The 17,348-nt window shown below is 43.8% G+C and overlaps 1 protein-coding gene across 4 annotated transcripts in view; it reads left to right on the forward strand.

The window, feature by feature from the left end:
- Positions 1-17,348, forward strand: part of LOC138953024 (EH domain-binding protein 1-like) — a gene marked incomplete at its 3' end in the record, with an annotated part of 43,126 nt that overhangs the window by 14,230 nt on the left and 11,548 nt on the right. For 3 of the 4 annotated variants that reach the window (XM_070324793.1, XM_070324794.1, XM_070324796.1), the window contains 10 exon segments: positions 1,857-2,056; positions 3,669-3,997; positions 4,796-4,868; positions 5,295-5,461; positions 6,000-6,048; positions 7,119-7,768; positions 8,337-8,370; positions 8,797-8,964; positions 10,246-10,384; positions 12,444-12,491. In XM_070324793.1, the coding sequence (XP_070180894.1) occupies positions 1,857-2,056; positions 3,669-3,997; positions 4,796-4,868; positions 5,295-5,461; positions 6,000-6,048; positions 7,119-7,768; positions 8,337-8,370; positions 8,797-8,964; positions 10,246-10,384; positions 12,444-12,491 (1,857 nt within the window). 4 annotated transcript variants of the gene reach the window in all.

Consider the following 17,348-nt stretch of genomic DNA (forward strand, 5'->3'; position numbering starts at 1 on the left):
TTTCTCTGAACTATACAACCGCGCATTATTCAATCGCCAGCGCAGGTAGACTGGTTGAGTGATTTGGATTCGATCAAACTTTCGCACAAAAACTCTTCTTTTCTTTGAATAACTGAAGAAAGGAGGAATAAAGAGGTTACATACCTCGTCTCAGTGATTATTAAAAATAATGGTCTCAGTTCGCGGTCATGAAAAAGCTCGCTGAAGCTCGCATTTTTCATGATCCGCTAACTTCGACCATTATTTTTGATAATCACTGAGACTCGGCATGTAACCTCTACGTATTTGTCCAAATGGAGGGGTGGTCTTATCTCAAGTACAGTAGAAGACTGGACAGATTTGAGATGTTCATCAGAATTGTTGACAAGAGATTTGGATTTTGCATTTGGTATTTTCTTGTTTCATTGTTGGTTTGTTGCATGTTGGACACTATCTGGTAGATATCCTGCCATTTTCATTTGCTGTTTGTTTGTTTTTCCTATATCTGTTTGAATTGTTTCATTGCATTTATGGACATTTACTGGAGTAACTCCACTGTACATGTTTATGTTGTTATGATTTGATGTTGTGTGCAAACATTTTTGTTGTACATACAAAGTATGTACAATGTTGTTATCAACGCATGTTCTCTTTATTGTTCTTGTGATATTAAAGGCACAGTACTTCTCGTGTAGGCAATTGTGCATTACACCATGAATCAGTCCAGGCTTTTACATGTGATCATAGCATCCTTTTACATGTGATCATAGCATCCTTTTACATGTGATCATACATGTAGCATCCTTTTACATGTGATAATACATGTAGCATCCTTTTACATGTGATAATAGCATCCTTTTACATGTGATAATACATGTAGCATCCTTTTACATGTGATCATAGCATCCTTTTACATGTGATCATAGCATCCTTTTACATGTGATCATAGCATCCTTTTGCTTGGACACATACCACAAATCAACAGTGTGACAGCTTAATGCGCAGAGTGGTAATCTTTTGCTGAATTAAATTTGTAAGTGACACCAGCTTTGACAGATTGCCAAATGAATTCAGTGAAGAATGACTACCCTGCACAGGAAGTAGCCTGGCTGTTGAGTTTGAGTACTTGTTCCAGTGGCTGGATGCCCTTATCCCATGTCAAGTCCTGGGCAGGACTGAGATGGTGTGCATGATTGATTGCTATCAGGGGAAGAACGGTACCTTTAATGTTACTTTTTATTTTTTGTAAAGTGATTTTTGTTTGTTCCTCCTATCCAGTTTTCCAGTTTGATGGGTTTTGATGTTTTTCTCTCTTTTTGTGGGATGATTTTATTTGCATTTTGATGAGTCTGGATTTTTTCTCCTTGTTTGCATGTTGTTGTTGATGTTTACAATGATGATGTCGACAACAGACAATGAGGACGAGGATGACAACAATGACGATGACGATGATGATGACGATATGATGATGATGATGATGATGATGATGATGATGATGATGATGATGATGATGATGATGATGATGATGATGATTAATGCCAGGTATATTAGAATGTCTCCAGCAAAATCTGGGTAGTTTAAAGTTTGAGCTTATGGTACAGTACATGTATTCATATGTGAGCCTCAAAAGAGATAAAAAGTTCAACAGAAAAGCCAAGATGTTTACTCATATACTCAGTATCTACCATGGCGAAGAAGTAAGGAATTTCATAATAATTAGAATGCATACTTTGGACGTCTGGGCAAGAATAATTAAGTTACAAAATCATGAACTGGAATGTGGACTTGTCTGTTACCTAACTTTACTTTTGCCTTCCACAGAAATATTACCTCTTCTTCCCTTGTGCAGTCTCTCATTTGCCTATTTACCTTTGCAGTAGACGACAAGCCAGCACCAAAGTTTCAGAAATTCAAACCAAAAAAAAAGCCTGCACCCCCACCCCCCAACCCATTTGGGTCTGACGAGGAGGAGGAGGAAACCATTCCAGACCAGCAAGCCAGCAATCCATTTCAGGATTCTGCAGAATCGGCACAACCCAGTGGGGTGGCGAACCCATTTGAGGAAGACGAGGATGAGGTGAGGATGATGCATTTTGTGAATAATGTTGATGTAAAGAAGTGCTTACATGATAATTTTGATGGACAAAAATGCCCTCATGCATGCGATTTGGGGCAGACTTGCTCAGATTTACACATATACACATTAGAAGGATTGAGAGAGAGAGACAGAGAAGACACATTGATGCAAACACACAGACACACCGTCTCTCTTTTTACGGGCGGGGACGTAGCTCAGTTGATAGCGCGCTGGCTTTGTAGCCAGTTGGTCGTCATCAGCGTGGGTTCGATCCCAACGTTCGGCGAGATATTTATTTCTCGGAGTCAACTTTGTGCAGATTCTCTTCGGTGTCCGAACACCCCTGTGTGCACACTCTCGTCTCTGATTATCATGATCGTATTTCGATACTTTGACGAGACAAACCCAATGCTGGTGTGTCGAAGAAGACAGCCACAGCCGGCTTGTTCGAATCAAAGTATCACACCATATCTTCAGCGTATTACCAATACCTGTCCCAATATAGACCAGTTGGTCTAAGAGGACGTTAAACCCTAATAGTCAGTCAGTCTCTTTTTACATTTAGTCAAGTTTTGACTAAATGTTTTAACATAGAGGGGGAATCGAGACGAGGGTCGTGGTGTATGTGTGTCTGTGTGTGCGTGTGTGTGTGTGTAGAGCGATTCAGAGTAAACTACTGGACCGATCTTTATGAAATTTGACATGAGAGTTCCTGGGTATGATATCCCCGGACGTTTTTTTCTTTTTTTCGATAAATGTCTTTGATGACGTCATATCCGGCTTTTTGTAAAAGTTGAGGCGGCACTGTCACACCCTCATTTTTCAATCAAATAGGTTGAAATTTTGGCCAAGCAATCTTCGACAAAGGCCGGACTTCGATATTGCATTTCAGCTTGGTGGCTTAAAAATTAATGAATGACTTTGGTCATTAAAAATCTGAAAATTGTAATTAAGATTTTTTTTATAAAACGATCCAAATTTATGTTTATCTTATTCTTCATCATTTTCTGATTCCAAAAACATATAAATATGTTGTATTTGGATTAAAAACAAGCTCTGAAAATTAAAAATACAAAACTTATGATCAAAATCAAATTTCCTAAATCGATTTAAAAACAATTTCATCTTATTCCTTGTCGGTTCCTGATTCCAAAAACATATAGATATGATATGTTTGGATTAAAAACACGCTCAGAAAGTTAAAACGAAGAGAGGTACAGAAAAGCATGCTATGCAGCACAGCGAAACCACTACCGCGCTAAACAGTCTCGTCAGTTTTACTGCGTATTGCACGAGCGGCGGACTACGGTCATTGTGAAAAAATGCAGTGCGTTCACTTTCATTCTGTGAGTTCCACAGCTTGACTAAATGTAGTAATTTCGTCTTACGCGACTTGTTTCCTTCTCTATCTCTCCCTCTTTCTCTTTATCTACCCCTGTTACACACACACACACACACACACACACACACACTGTATCTCTTTTTTCCTGCTCTATCTCTCCCTCTTTCTCTTTATCTACCTCTGTTACACACAGTGAAAGGCACAGGTAGAAGATGTCAGGATGACACGCAATTACATGTATTTATCTCAACTGTTGTGTTTATCATGTAGGATGAGGAAGTAAAAGAAGCCAGCAGAGCTATGGACGATTCCGTCCTGACCCCCGCTAACACCAATCCCCCGCCAGCCAAAGACCCTAAGGAGTCAAGGTATGCAACGTTACCTGCAAAGATGTCAAAGAAAGACGCAGGGTCCAACGGCAAATCACCTCGCAGCAAACTGAACCTGTCAATCAAGTCGTCCCAGTCGGCCATGGAGCGTCCCATCTATGAGGGGACTCCTCCCACCACACCAGAACACGAAAAAACACCCAGCTTGGTTCGACCGATCACTCCGCCTTCTGACTACCGTGCTGAAGAATCACGCGCCTCTGCTGAGAGGTAAGCTTTTTGTGTGGAGACATTATGAATTTGAAAATAATCATGAATGACACAAGGCGGAACAACGTATGCTCATTTTCTGTGAAAGGAAATATGATTCACTGTGGATTTCATGGACAAAAACGAACAAAGACTTGAATGCTTGCGTCCAGAGTATAAAAAGACATGAAAGATGTTAGCCATTTGCTTCTCAGATTGTTGGGACTAGCATTCCACCTAGGAGACCACACACCCATATCCATTCACCTAAGCACAAATTTGTTCTCAAGCTCAGTGAATTAACTTGGAACATATGTTTTCTCATATTTTTTGTCTATTTATGGGATAGTTTTCAAAGAAGGGAGATATTTGTATTTGTGTTTCCTACTCTTCAGTATAGAGCTTGACTTCTGACCCCCGTTTCTCAGCTGTGTGCGAGTGAAGCTAGGAAGTAATATTTTTGGGGGACTGCTCACTGTGAGGTAATCTAGGATTTGGTGAGAGTAGGCATTCTTCTAGAAGTGCTGATTGCATGAGTAACATGCCAGCTGCACAGCTACCATTTCCATGGCTGGTCACTATTGACTGCTGACGAATCTTTTGGTATCAACCAATCGTGTTTAATTCTTGCCTGGCTAGCTGAAAATCATTTCGAATACACCCTCGTTTACTTGCCAAGCAAGCGGCTAGCTGCAAGCATTTCTTGCAGGCGTCTGTTCTTTTACAGAGCCTTGATGTTGCCTCAGAAGGTTCTGGACTCACACAGTTTGAAAGTAGAGATTGTGTTTGCAATGTGTGTGATGTGTTGTGTGTCCCCAGGTCTGTGGGAAACGGAGCTGGGAAGGGAGACGACAGTGTGTATTCAGCGGCTTCTGACCTGGATGACTCACAGGTCAGAAAAAGAACCTTACATGTTTATTACTGTACAGGGAAACCCCCCCTTTTAAGACCCCTGGTTGAATACTCTCTCCTGTTTAAGACATGGTTTTCTCAGATTTTATTGAGGTGTTAAAAAGGGTGGCTTGTCACTCTTTCAGGGGGCGTTATCATAGAATAATGTCACTAACTTACGCTGTAGTTGATAGGTGCCGATCTCAACATTTCAGGCAGGATGTATATGATTTGGTTTTTGAAAAGTAGAACTTTAAAACATAGAAGAAGTCATTTGTGTGACGGTTTGCAATGTCTTCTCGTAAATCAATAATAAAGAATTAAGCGGGGCAAATTTTAACTTTGAACTTTCTGGTCTGTGAGAGTCTGTTCAGTGTTTAGTTTTTAAAAAAAATTCTGAATTGCTTCTTTGTGATGGTGTTTTCAGGCGGATACGTCGTCATCCAAAGCCAACAACCCGTCGGAAGAGCTGTTGGAGTGGTGTCGCGGGGTCACCAAGGGTCACCGCGGTGTGCGAATCACCAACCTGACCACATCCTGGCGCAATGGACTGGCCTTCTGTGCCCTCATCCACCACTTCAGGCCAGACCTGGTGTAAGTCACAGGTGTCACATTCAGAGTAATGGACCTGTCCACACAATTAAAGGGTCATAAAGTAACTTTTGGAACCTGACTACAGATGGTGGCTTACTGTGCAGCATGAATATTGATTATTTTCATGTCTGGCAAACCGTTTTGCACACAAACGCCCCGTGGAGATCCTTCGATGGACAGCAACATTTGTCAGGAGGACCAAAGTGCCTGTCTGAGAGAACAAGCAGAGGCACACACACATATGTGGCCATTCCTGCATTTCATTCTATTTTGACAGGTTTACAGGTTTTGTTCTGCCATGTTCTTTGTCAGAAAAATTATATTTTCCTCTCTAATAGATATACAAAGATTTTTCTTTTTTTTCTTTTCTTTTTTGCCCACAAATAACATAATATTACAAAGGAAAGGAAAGTGTGCTTGTTTATATACAAAGATTTTAGTTTCCAACTTTCACAAAACTTGTACATGAACATTGCTTTTAAGTTGAGGATGCAGTGATCCTGACTTCACTTCCGGATCTTTCTTTTTTATGTTGCAGAAACTTTGACAAGCTGAACCCACATGACATCAAAGCCAACAACAGAATTGTAAGCACCGTGATGTAGTTGTTAATGCTTTTGCTAGGATGAAATTCACAAATCAAAACTGGACGGTAGTACTTTGTATCAATCACAGTGAATAGAAACATTAATGACTGTGAGGTTGCTTGCAGGAATCTGTAGTGATTTTCAAGCCGTTTAAGATGTATGCTCATTTTATTCCCAAAAATAAACTGGATATTCGCAGGGTGAAACACTGACATTTCAAAATAAGTGTTCCCAAATAAGATATGATAACTGGAAAGCAAAAAGACTTGTAAGAAAAAACAAGAAATTCCTCCGAGGTAGGAAAAACACCCCCGTTGGTCAAAGGGAAATAACCATTCTCACTGCCACCAACTGAGAAGGTTATTTCTCTTTGACCATTAATATGTCCCTCTATAAGTCCTTGTAGAATCTTAATCCACCAATAACTCCCTAACCGTGTGTTTGACTGGTCCCAATTTTTGTAAGGACCATCTCAGGAATGTATAGAACCTGTTCACCAAGTTTGGTGACGATCGGTCCGTTCATTCTTGAGATCTATATGCGAACACAAACACACAAACAAACACATCGACCGAATCCTATACACACCCCTATACCGGGGGTGTAATAAGAGGAACAAAATAAGCAGTTTAGAGCTGGTAACAGCTAAGGGAGACAATCAGAAAGTATTGCCGATGGAGTGTGAGTAAAGATTGTGAAGAAGATGTTTTCCTTTTCAGGAGTTAAATATTACGAATATAAAGGAATATAAATCCACATTCATGTGTTAAAGTTACTTAAAGTCATTACATTTTGCCACAGTTATTATATAGAAGTTGTGTGTTGATGCAGTACCATTGACTGTACTGCTTTCTTCTTCTTTGTTCATGGGCAGAAACTCCCACGTTCGCTCATGTTTTTACACGAGTGGGTTTTTACGTGTATGACCAGTTTTACCCCGCCATTTAGGCAGCCATACTCCGCTTTCGGAGGATGCATGCTTGGTTCATGGGCAGTAACTCCCACGTTCACGTCCACGCTTTTGGAGGATGCATACTTGGTATTTTCATGTTTTACTGTCATCATTTCAGGCGTTTGATGCAGCAGCTAAGCTGGGCATCCCCAAGGTGATCGAGCCATCGGACATGGTTCTCCTGGCGGTGCCCGACAAGCTGTGTGTGATGACCTACCTCCACCAGCTGCGCTCCTACTTCACCGGCCAGTCCCTGGAGGTCCAGCAGATCGGCACGCACACCAGCGAAAGCACCTACACCCTGGGCGAGCGAGACGAGGAAGATGACGAACGCGTCGTCGAGGAAATGTACGGGCACCATAAACTCCCCGGTTCTCCAAAGAAAAAGAAATCCGACCATGGCCTCAGCGGATCTTCGTCCAGACAAAGCCTCAGAAACGATACCGAGGAGCAGAGAAGGACTCCGGAAAGCGACAACCCCTCGTTGAACTCGCAAGCAAACCTCGACCAAGAAATCCAGTTAGCTACGGCGGTGGCCACCTCAACGCCGGTGAAAGAAGGCAGTCCACAAAAGCCGCCCATTAAGAAGCGCAGAGCTCCCAGGCCACCCGCAGAAGAGGCGACAGAAGAGGACAAGCCACGCTTGATGACACGGCAACAGTTGATGAACCCCTTTGATTCCGACGATGATGATGTTGAGAGAGGCGCAACAGAAGCGGACGACCATTCCAAGTTTTCCAGTCAAGGGGGACCTTCCCCTGCTGAAAGGTTTGTAGTAAATACTGTTATAATGATAGTACATTGATATAGCGCTTCTCTTACGGCACAGAGCACTTTGCAATGAAATACTATGTGCACAGGTGAATAAGAGTTTAAAACAAATCAAGTAATGTTGTACTGATTCTTTGTAGAGATGAAGCTTCCTTTGTAGAGATCAGAAATAACTGCCCTTGTGGTGAACGAATAAGCTGAATTTGTCACATTCATAGTTTCCAACTTCTGTTTGCTTGGATGCAGGAGAAAGTGTTCAGGAAAATATGTAGATGATTTTGGAAGTTATGTTGTTTTTTATCTGATAATCCAAAGACAGATGGACTGCTAACGTTCCACAATCCACAATCCACAATCCACAATCCAAAAACAAGGAAGGTTAGTTATTTCCTCAAATAAGTTCAAGAGAACCATTGAAACAGCCTGCTTTGGGTATCCTACATGTAACTCTCACATTTTTTTCAGACAAATAAAAAGGTTTTCTTTTAGCCGTTTATAATACTGTTACAAACATGCTATTGACTTCCAATCTTTTTGATAAGTTTATTTGGCTAATTTTTTTCAGATCTCCAGAGAAAGCAGGATCTCCAACAAATGATGTGAGTAAATACGTCAGCGGAATGCATGTTCTGCATCTTTTTTGTTTGGTTTCTTGGATCGTTTTACCTTTATAGCTACAGGTGTTATATATGTTACAATAATATCATTTAAGATGGGGGTAGTGAAAGGAATGAACATGAGATTAGACTGACAGGAAACGAGGTGGCATGAAATTTGTGAAGTTTATTTTTATATTTGTATTTATTGATTTGTTTGCTTTTGAGCAGATAATTTCCGTTGCCAGGTGCAGACATTGCTGAAACACAAGTCTATTGTGGGATTAAAATAAATCTGCTTCATGTAATTTATAAATAAAAACAGAACACAACAGTAACCAGGTTTGGAACAGTCTTTGTCAATATTTCGAGAGCTTGTTGCTGCCTTCTTCAGAATGGTAAAAAGTAAGGAATTTATGTCATCTTCAGACTCAGAACCCGTCCGATCGCCACAATGCGCTGAAGGAACGCGCCAAGCTGTTGCTGGAGAAGGCTCGTAAAGAAACGCAGTACGGTTCTCAGGCCAGCGGCAGCAGTGCAACGTCCCCCGTGTCAGAACCAACGTCAAGCACCAACCAGACCTCGGCTGAAGCAAAGGTACAAGGACACTGAAGATGAAGTGTGATCTCATGTTTGTTTTTGTGTGTGAATTTTTTTCGTTCATGAGCAGAAACTCCCACGATTTTTACGTGTATGACCGTTTTTTCGCCGCCATTTAGTCAGCCATACGCCGCTTTCAGGAGACAAATCTCGTGTTATTATGTGTCTTGCCTGCTTAGTGTAGTGTTCTGTCACGAGCTGAGATATGCCACATGCGTTAGTTTAGGTAAGATGGTGTACTGTGAATGTGGTACAGTTTCAATGTGCAAACTGAACAGTAGTAGGCGTCCTCTGACATTCTCTGTGTCAAACTTTGATGCCTTTCTTTCTTGGTTTTTCTCAAAAAGATCGCCTCAAGCACCATAGCTGCAATTTTAGGCCTCTATGAAGAATTCAGTGAATTCCTGAGGCATTCAATGTTGAGACATTTTGAATAATGGCAGAAACTACTGTCTGGATACCGGAGGACACTCCTTCTGTGAATTTTGACTAGCTTTGAAGGCTACATAAAGAACAGGGAAAGACGTTATTTTCTATAACAGCCATATCAAGGTAAATACATACAAGGCTGTGAAGTGGTAACAGTGCAAAGATTATAGTGAAAAAGAGTAAGGGAAGAGAATTTAGAAGCTGTTATTCTTGCTACAGTGGAACCCGCTTTTCAAACCCCTCCATTTAAGACCCCTCCATTTAAGATCCCTCCATTTCAGACCCCTCCATTTAAGACCCCTCCATTTCAGATCCCTCCATTTCAGACCCCTCCATTTCAGACCCCTCCATTTTAGACCCCTCCATTTCAGATCCCTCCATTTAAGACCCCTCCATTTCAGACCCCTCCATTTCAGACTTCCTGCATGTTAAAACTGTGCTTGTTCACATTGTTGTGTTGATAAGCTCTTTAAATGGACCTCCATTTTTAGACTGCCTCCTTTTGAGACCTTATTTTCTCAGACTTGTGGTTTTTTTTAAGGGGGGTTCCACTGTAGAGAACAAAGAGTAAGGGAAGAGGACTCTGAAGCTTTTATCGTTGCTATAAGCACAGCTACAACCAGCGTTGGTTTACTTTGCACAGTGTATTGACTTTCAGTCAAGCATACAAGGATCAAGGCAACTCCTGTCGGTGAGTTCCAAGCTTTTTTCGTAGTTCCTCAAGGAGTCAAGCACATGGTACATCGACCTAGGCATGGTGGAGGGAAGCGAGGAGTGCGCATGTGCTGTGACGTATATCATGATGTGCATGTCTGGCCTAGTGCCGCACTAACTGATGGTGTCACACAGGAGGAGGAGAGGCAGCGCAGACTGAGGGAGCGTGCACGAGCGTTGATAGCGGAGGCTCGGGCCAGCCAGGACTTGCCCGAGATGACCGCACAACAAGTGGATGACAAGGAGGCTTCTCAGTCTGCAAGTGTTGCGCCAGGTAAGGAAGCGTGGAATGTGAGAGTTGGTTTGCTGGTGTGTTCATGTTGTACAGAGGAGCTTGTCATATGCGACCTTACAGTGACTGGTGATTGCCCTAGCATTGCACCTGCTGCTAGATGTTTGGCTGTCTACAGTGGAACCCCCCTTTTAAGACCCCCACACACAAGACCTTGTTTTCTCAAACTTTCTGTTTGTTTGTTTGTTCGTTCATGGGCTGAAACTCCCACGGCTTTTACGTGTATGACCGTTTTTTCCCGGCCATTTAGGCAGCCATACGCCGCTTTCGGAGGAAGCATGCTGGGTATTTTCGTGTTTATATATAACCCACCGAACTCTGACATGGATTACAGGATCTTTTTCGTGCGCACTTGGTCTTGTGCTTGCGTGTACACACGGGGGTGTTCGGACACCGAGGAGAGTCTGCACACAAAGTTGACTCTGAGAAATAAATCTCTCGCCGAACGTGGGGACGAACTCACGCTGACAGCGGCCAACTGGATACAAATCCGGTGCGCTACCGACTGAGCTACATCCCCGCCCCCAAACTTTCTGTTCATAACTTCTGTAACTTTACCCCCATTTTCAGACTCCCTCGTTTGTAAGACCTGGTTTTCTCGGATTTATAGAGATCTTAAAAGGGGGGTTCCACCGTACCATCAAAATGTGATGGTTCTTAGATAGGCTGGTCCCATATCACAGGTTCCGTTTGTGTTTGCCTGTGCTCGACTTGTTTCAAAGTTTCACTGTTAGAGTGTTAGTTGTGTTGTGGATTATAATGTGAGTGTTGTGGTTTGGCTTTAATGTACTAATCAGAGATGCTGTATATGAAGCTAGTAAGGGAAGAGATTTCATCAGTTTCTACTTTTCTTTTTTTGTCACTGCTTTTATGCTTCTCTGTAGAAAGATGATTCTTTTTATGATTTAATTCCCATTTGTGGGAATTGTATTAGCAGAACAGAAACCAGAGGGAAAGCGTTAGTATATCTGTATATCCGCTACAGCTCTTTGTACCGTGGTTTTGATTGCTTAATATACTATGCTTAGAAGCAGATTATGTTTTTATTGAGATTTTCCATATACATATTGTTTGTGCAATTTCTGCACAGCTGTGGGAGTTTGATTTTGAAAAGATTTCGAGTTTGCTTTAGCATAGTTTTTTTTGTTAACTTTGATTTTGTTTTTAACTAGATTCTGAATTAAGTTTGTTTGCATGTAGTGTTATGTTTTGAGTTAATTTTGTTTCCAATTGTATACAAAGTTTAGAATTGTTAACATGTAGAAAGATTATTTTCAAACTTTTTGCCACTAACTGCTTGTTGAAGCCAGAAGAAGTCCTTCTAACGTGTGAGAAAGACCATGCTGTAAGTTGTGTACAATACATTGTACATTACGCTAAAAAACACTGCATTGTACATTTTCATTGACATGAACAAAACTGCAAAAGATGAATACACTAAAATTTAAAATTAACACTTCAACAAGAATATAAGGAAGCTTCTCTCAAACTATAGCAGCAGAAAAGGGAAAAAAGGCACCAGCACCCCCCAAAAAAAGGTTGCTCTGCTAGTTGCTCTGCTAGTTGCTCTGCTAGTTGCTTTGGTGATTTTGCAGCCTGGCTCAGTCAGTAGCAGCACTGGCTTCAAAACCAGTTGTCGCTGTCGGCGTGGGTTCGATCCCCATGTTCAGCCAAGAACCCAAGTTCACAGCGAAAGTGTCAGGCTTGGAAACATGAAAACATGCATGCAGCAAAAAGTAGAAAAAAAATGGGTAGCATCATACTGTATGGCAGCTCACTTTCCCCAGAGAGAAAGCAACCCAAATTTCCATGAGGGCAACCTCACAAGACTATATAAAATCATATCCTTATCCTTTATATTTGTTAGTGCTCCCCAGCAAGATGTTAAATCCATCATTCGCATCTCGTTGACTCAATTGTGCTTTTAGTGGCAAAACAGTTAAAGTCTGCTGCACTACGTGAGTGTTGTGACTTGAGTTTTGTTGCCTTGTTTAATCGCCTGTGTTGCATCGGGGTGTGCATGGTGGGGTTTGGCGTGCAGTGTCGGTCAAAGCGCTTGGCCTCAGGACCAGTATCAAGGTGCTGCGTGGTAGGTACCGCCTCCTTCTTCCACCTCACCCAGTGTGTATGTAAGCCTTATATGGACATCATACACATATGGACATTATCAACATTATACAGGTGTATTTGTCTATTGGTAAAGGATCCTACAAATTACTGTGTGTGTACATAAGTATTAAGTGTTAGCATAACACAATTCTATTTGTTTGATAGACGAACTCCAGAAATAACTCTTTCCAGTTTGTACGGGTTGTGAAAGAGTGAATGCTCTTGCTTTTATTGAGGCAAACTTTCCACACTTTTCGCTCCTTGTCCACGAGTTTAAAGGTACTGAACTTGTCAAATCCAGGTGCACAGAGCTCCTGGGGCTTTTAGTCATACCTCAGGCAGCTATCCGTTAAAAGAACTACCAAGTTTCATTGACTTGCACCCAAAGAGTCAAGAACTGCGATTTTTTTTTACGAATTAATTTCGTACTCGGACCCGGCTGGTCTTGGCCTATTTTTGGATCTAAATTTAGATCAGGTAGATCACCACATGCACATCATGCACAACTGAAAAGACACGTCACTAAGCAAAGTATGTCAGACGTCATCATGAGTTTGTGTAAAACAAAATGGAGGCCGGAATCATTCAGTTGAATCGAACTCCGACCAAACACCACGTAATAACTAGGTTAATTTATGCACTCGCGTGAACAAGAAACTGTCGAGCTTCACAGATGTCGTCGTTGGGTAGTTTTGGGTTTGTTTTACTACCATAGGAGGATTTTTGAACTGTAAATGCACTCAGCTGCAACAAAAACGCAAAACGAAGGCTGTGAGCTGCACTGTACCTTTAACAGACACAACCCTCGCTAGTGACTGGCCTATAATGTCATGTGAGAAAGTTTGCCTCAATTAAAGCAAGAGTATTCACTCTTTCACAACTCATTCACATCAGAGTTATTTCGGAGCATCTTCTATTGCAGATGTAAGAACTGTATCACGTGTACTAAGGTATGATACCACTGTATAACATGTGGAACTAGATCTGTCTCTCTGGCAGGAGTAGTGTGGGTCATTTGCGCGCTTTAGCAATTATAATAAGTACAATCCATGCGCAACAGTTTTTCCTGCTCTGACATATCTTTTGCAATAGTATTATGGGGCGGGGATATAGCTCAGTTGGTAGCGCGCTGGATTTCTATTCAGTTGGCCGCTGTCAGCGTGAGTTCGATCCCAGGTTCGGCGGAAATTTATTTCACAGAGTCAACTTTGTGTGCAGACTCTCTTCGGTGTCCGAACCTCTCCCCGTGTACACTACATTGGGTGTGCACGTTAAAGATCCCACGATTGACAAAAGGGTCTTTCCTGGCAAAATTGCTTAGGCACAGTTAATAATTGTCTACCTATACCCGTGTGACTTGGAATAATAGGCGGTGAAAGGTAAATATGCACCAAAATGGCTGCAATCTACTGGCCGTATAAAATTTCATCTCACACGGCATCACTGCAGAGCGCCTAGAACTGTACCCACGGAATATGCGCGATATAAGACTCATTGATTGATTGATTGATAGTCTATTACTAAAACTCTGTAAAGGGTGTGAGTAATTAAAGCATTTGACAATCCAGTATGTGTTTGTGACCAGCAAAGACTAAATATTTAGAAACAGTTTCATGACAATTAGCAACCTGTATTGATTGCTGAGACGCATTTAGTTATCTACGCTAGATGGACAAATATTAACCTTGTAAATATTAACACAGAGAAGGCAGAATATGTACCTGTATATATATATATATATTTCATTATGTCTTTCCTATCTGCTCAGTCTTCATGCTGTAATGCTATCTCTATAACAAGCAATATGTCAAACTGTATCATGGTTTACTGTGAGCAGTTACTGGTAATTTTATGAATTTTTCTATTTTCCTGACATGTAAGCAACTACATGTAGAACCATATTGTTTTGTGATAATGGTAGTGTTGTTCTTATTCAAAATATACTAACTATATCATGAATGTATTGCATACAGAAAGAGTTATTCTTTTATTATTTGAACAGTACAGTACAAGTATGCCCTTTATCTGATTAAATTACATATTCTTACTCCGAGTCACATATTAGCATTGACGCAGTCGAGATGCTAGGTAAACTGAAACGCTATCCCGTCTATAGTCTAAGGGAAGCAACCCAAGCTAAAAAAGTAGCAAGCTTGCTACCCTGGGTTGCCTCCCGTAGCGTGTCACGCCACAGATCTCGTACCCAGTACGAGACACCCTCATTCGACATCTTTCAGCCAGAGAGACAGGTCGTGCTTGATTTCGCTCCTAGGCTGTTGTTTGCTGTCTGCTTGACACCCACCGGCCTTGGCTCCCCGTCTGCTCATTGCTGTTTCTAGCGGTGAGATCGTTCCATTTTGTTGTTGTTTGCATTGCCATTCTGCTGAGAATTTTCTCGTCCGCGGACTTGTGAATTTTACTCGGTAGTTTGTTGCTGTGGCCGCCATTTTGGTCGCCATTTTTCGCTTACACGTGGTGTTTTTTGCTGGTTAGTTTGGGTCCGTGCTCGGACTTTTAGCGTTGACCAGTAGCACTATTACCGCCTTGTAACTTGTACTTTGTGCTAGTTTATTCTGCTGAAGTTTTACGTCCTAGAGACTTGTGTATTTTCAGTAGTCTGTTTTTCTTGCGCGACAGCATGTCGGATAGTGAGAAAAAGAGAGCGGCTAAGGCCGAGAGTAAGGGCATAGGCCCTGGCAAACCTAAGTCCTCGGCTTCTACTTCTTCGGCTAGGAACCCCACGGTTCACGTTTCTGACCCGAAGACTAACTTCGTTTTTTCGGTGCCCATTTCGGCGCCGGAGGAAACTTCGTCTGGCTCGCGGGCGGCGGGCATTACTACTACCACGTCCGTTTCGACCCCGGTACCTGTGCCGGAGGCTGGCACTCTTGTGGCTAGCCTTTTGTCCTCTTTGATTCCAGAAATTCGGACGCTCGTGCGTACAGAGATGGCGCGGACGGACCCTGTTTCCAGCTCTGCCTCCCTCCCGGGGGTGTGCGACCCTCGGTCGTTGGCTTCCTGTGTTCCTGTTGTTTCCGGATCTCCTGTCCAGCCTGCTGGCTTCGGCGTTGGTGCTGGAGGCCGTGCACAGGGAGGCGTTTCTCTTCTCGGCCGGCGCTCGGTGGCTCCCGCTTGCGGGAGTGCACCTGAGCAGGTCCCTTTCGGGATACGGTCGTCGCAAGGTATGTGCTCGCAGCAGCCGTCCGCGGCAGCTGCACTTCCAGTTCCTGGGAGTAGTGGTTCACTGGACAGCGGACAGACCATGGTCCCTTCCGGTTTGAGCTACGAATTACGTAAGCAGTCGTTCGCGGCAGCTTCCCTTCCGGCTCCGGCCGGAAGTAGTGGTTCACTGGAAAGCGGACAGACCATGGTCCCATCCGGTTCGAGCCACGAACTACGTAAGCAGTCGTTTGCGGCAGCTTCTCTTCCGGCTCAGGCCGGAAGTGTTGGTTCACTGGTATGCGGACAGACCATGGTCCCTTCCGGTTTGAGCTTTGCCCCGTTTCAGCAGCCGTTTCCGGCAGCTGCTCTTCCTGCCTTGGCGGGAAGTGTGGGTCCAGCCGGTCGTGCACAGTCCTCTGTCACTTCCGGTTCCGGCCAAGGGCTTCCGGGTTGTAGCTGGCAGTCTCCACAGCCATGGCATAGCTATGCGGTTGCGTCTGCTCTTCCGGCTCCTCCCGGTTCTTCCGGTTCGGTTCACACTGCGTCCGTTGGGATGCCGGTGGATTTCGAATTCGGTCGTTCTCCTGGGCATTCGGGCTTTCAGCCTCTGTTGGGTCAGCAGCAGCCACCCACTCCGGTGGTGTCTGCTAGCTCCTCCCTTCAGCTGCCTTCGGTTGCTGGCGTTTCTCACCCTCCTCTTAGCCAGGGTATGAGTTTCGTCGATGACCAACAGGAGGGGCGTTTGGCTTCCGGCCTGTCCTCGCAGCGTCATTTGTCGGGTTCCTTGGGCTATGAGCCATCCCCTTCATGTGGCGGTTCGGACCTTGGGTCTGTGGACGAGGAGCAGCTGCCTTCGGCGGCTCCAGCCAGCTTCAGGGTGGCGCTAGAAGCTGCCGCGGAAGTCACTTCGCGTTATTTCCCCGAAGGGGCTTCGTCTTCGGCCACGCCTTCGGCGTCGGGTCCGTCGGCGATGGCAGACTTCCGGTGGGCGAAGGAGGAGGATAGCTACTTCCGGTTTGAAGAATCACCGTCAGTAGCTTTCCAGCTTTCTCGTTTGTTCGCCAAGCCCGCTCCTGCCGGCAGCGGGTTGCCTCCAGCAGCAGTTCCGCTTCTGGTGCCGTATGGCACAGCTCCGGAGCATGCTTTGCCTTACCTGGCTGCTGCAACACAGGCAGACTTCTTCGTGCCCTTGGCGGCTCAAAGGAAGTTGCCTTGGCCTAAGGCTTCACGGAACCTTCTTTCGTCCTTTGCTCTGCCGCGTGCACCGCTTCCGGTCACGCCGGCATTGCTCCCTCTTTTGACGAAGCCTTTGAAGAAGGATTCCGTTCTCCCTCTTTCGGAGCAGTCTCTCCTGTCCTCTGAGGAGGTGGGAAGGCAGCTCTTGGAACTCAGTTCCATTTCGGAGACTATCCTGCGGGCTCTTTCACGTGCTCTTACAGAGTCTTTAGCTCCCTTTACCTTGAGTAAGGAGCAAGATTCGGAGGACGTATCCACACTCCTCTCCACGCTGGCAAGGGTGAACGAGGAGCAGATGAGATTGTCCTCTCTGCAGTACGTACATTTTGTCTCGTGCAGAAGGGACTTGTTTCTCGCCCACTCCCAGTTCTCTGAGGAGTCGACGAGAAACACTCTCAGATCGTCGCCCTTGGTGGATGGTGCTCTCTTCGGCAACCTG

This window comes from Littorina saxatilis, linkage group LG17, assembly GCF_037325665.1.
Source record: "Littorina saxatilis isolate snail1 linkage group LG17, US_GU_Lsax_2.0, whole genome shotgun sequence".
Classification (NCBI taxonomy): Eukaryota; Metazoa; Mollusca; class Gastropoda; order Littorinimorpha; family Littorinidae; genus Littorina; species Littorina saxatilis.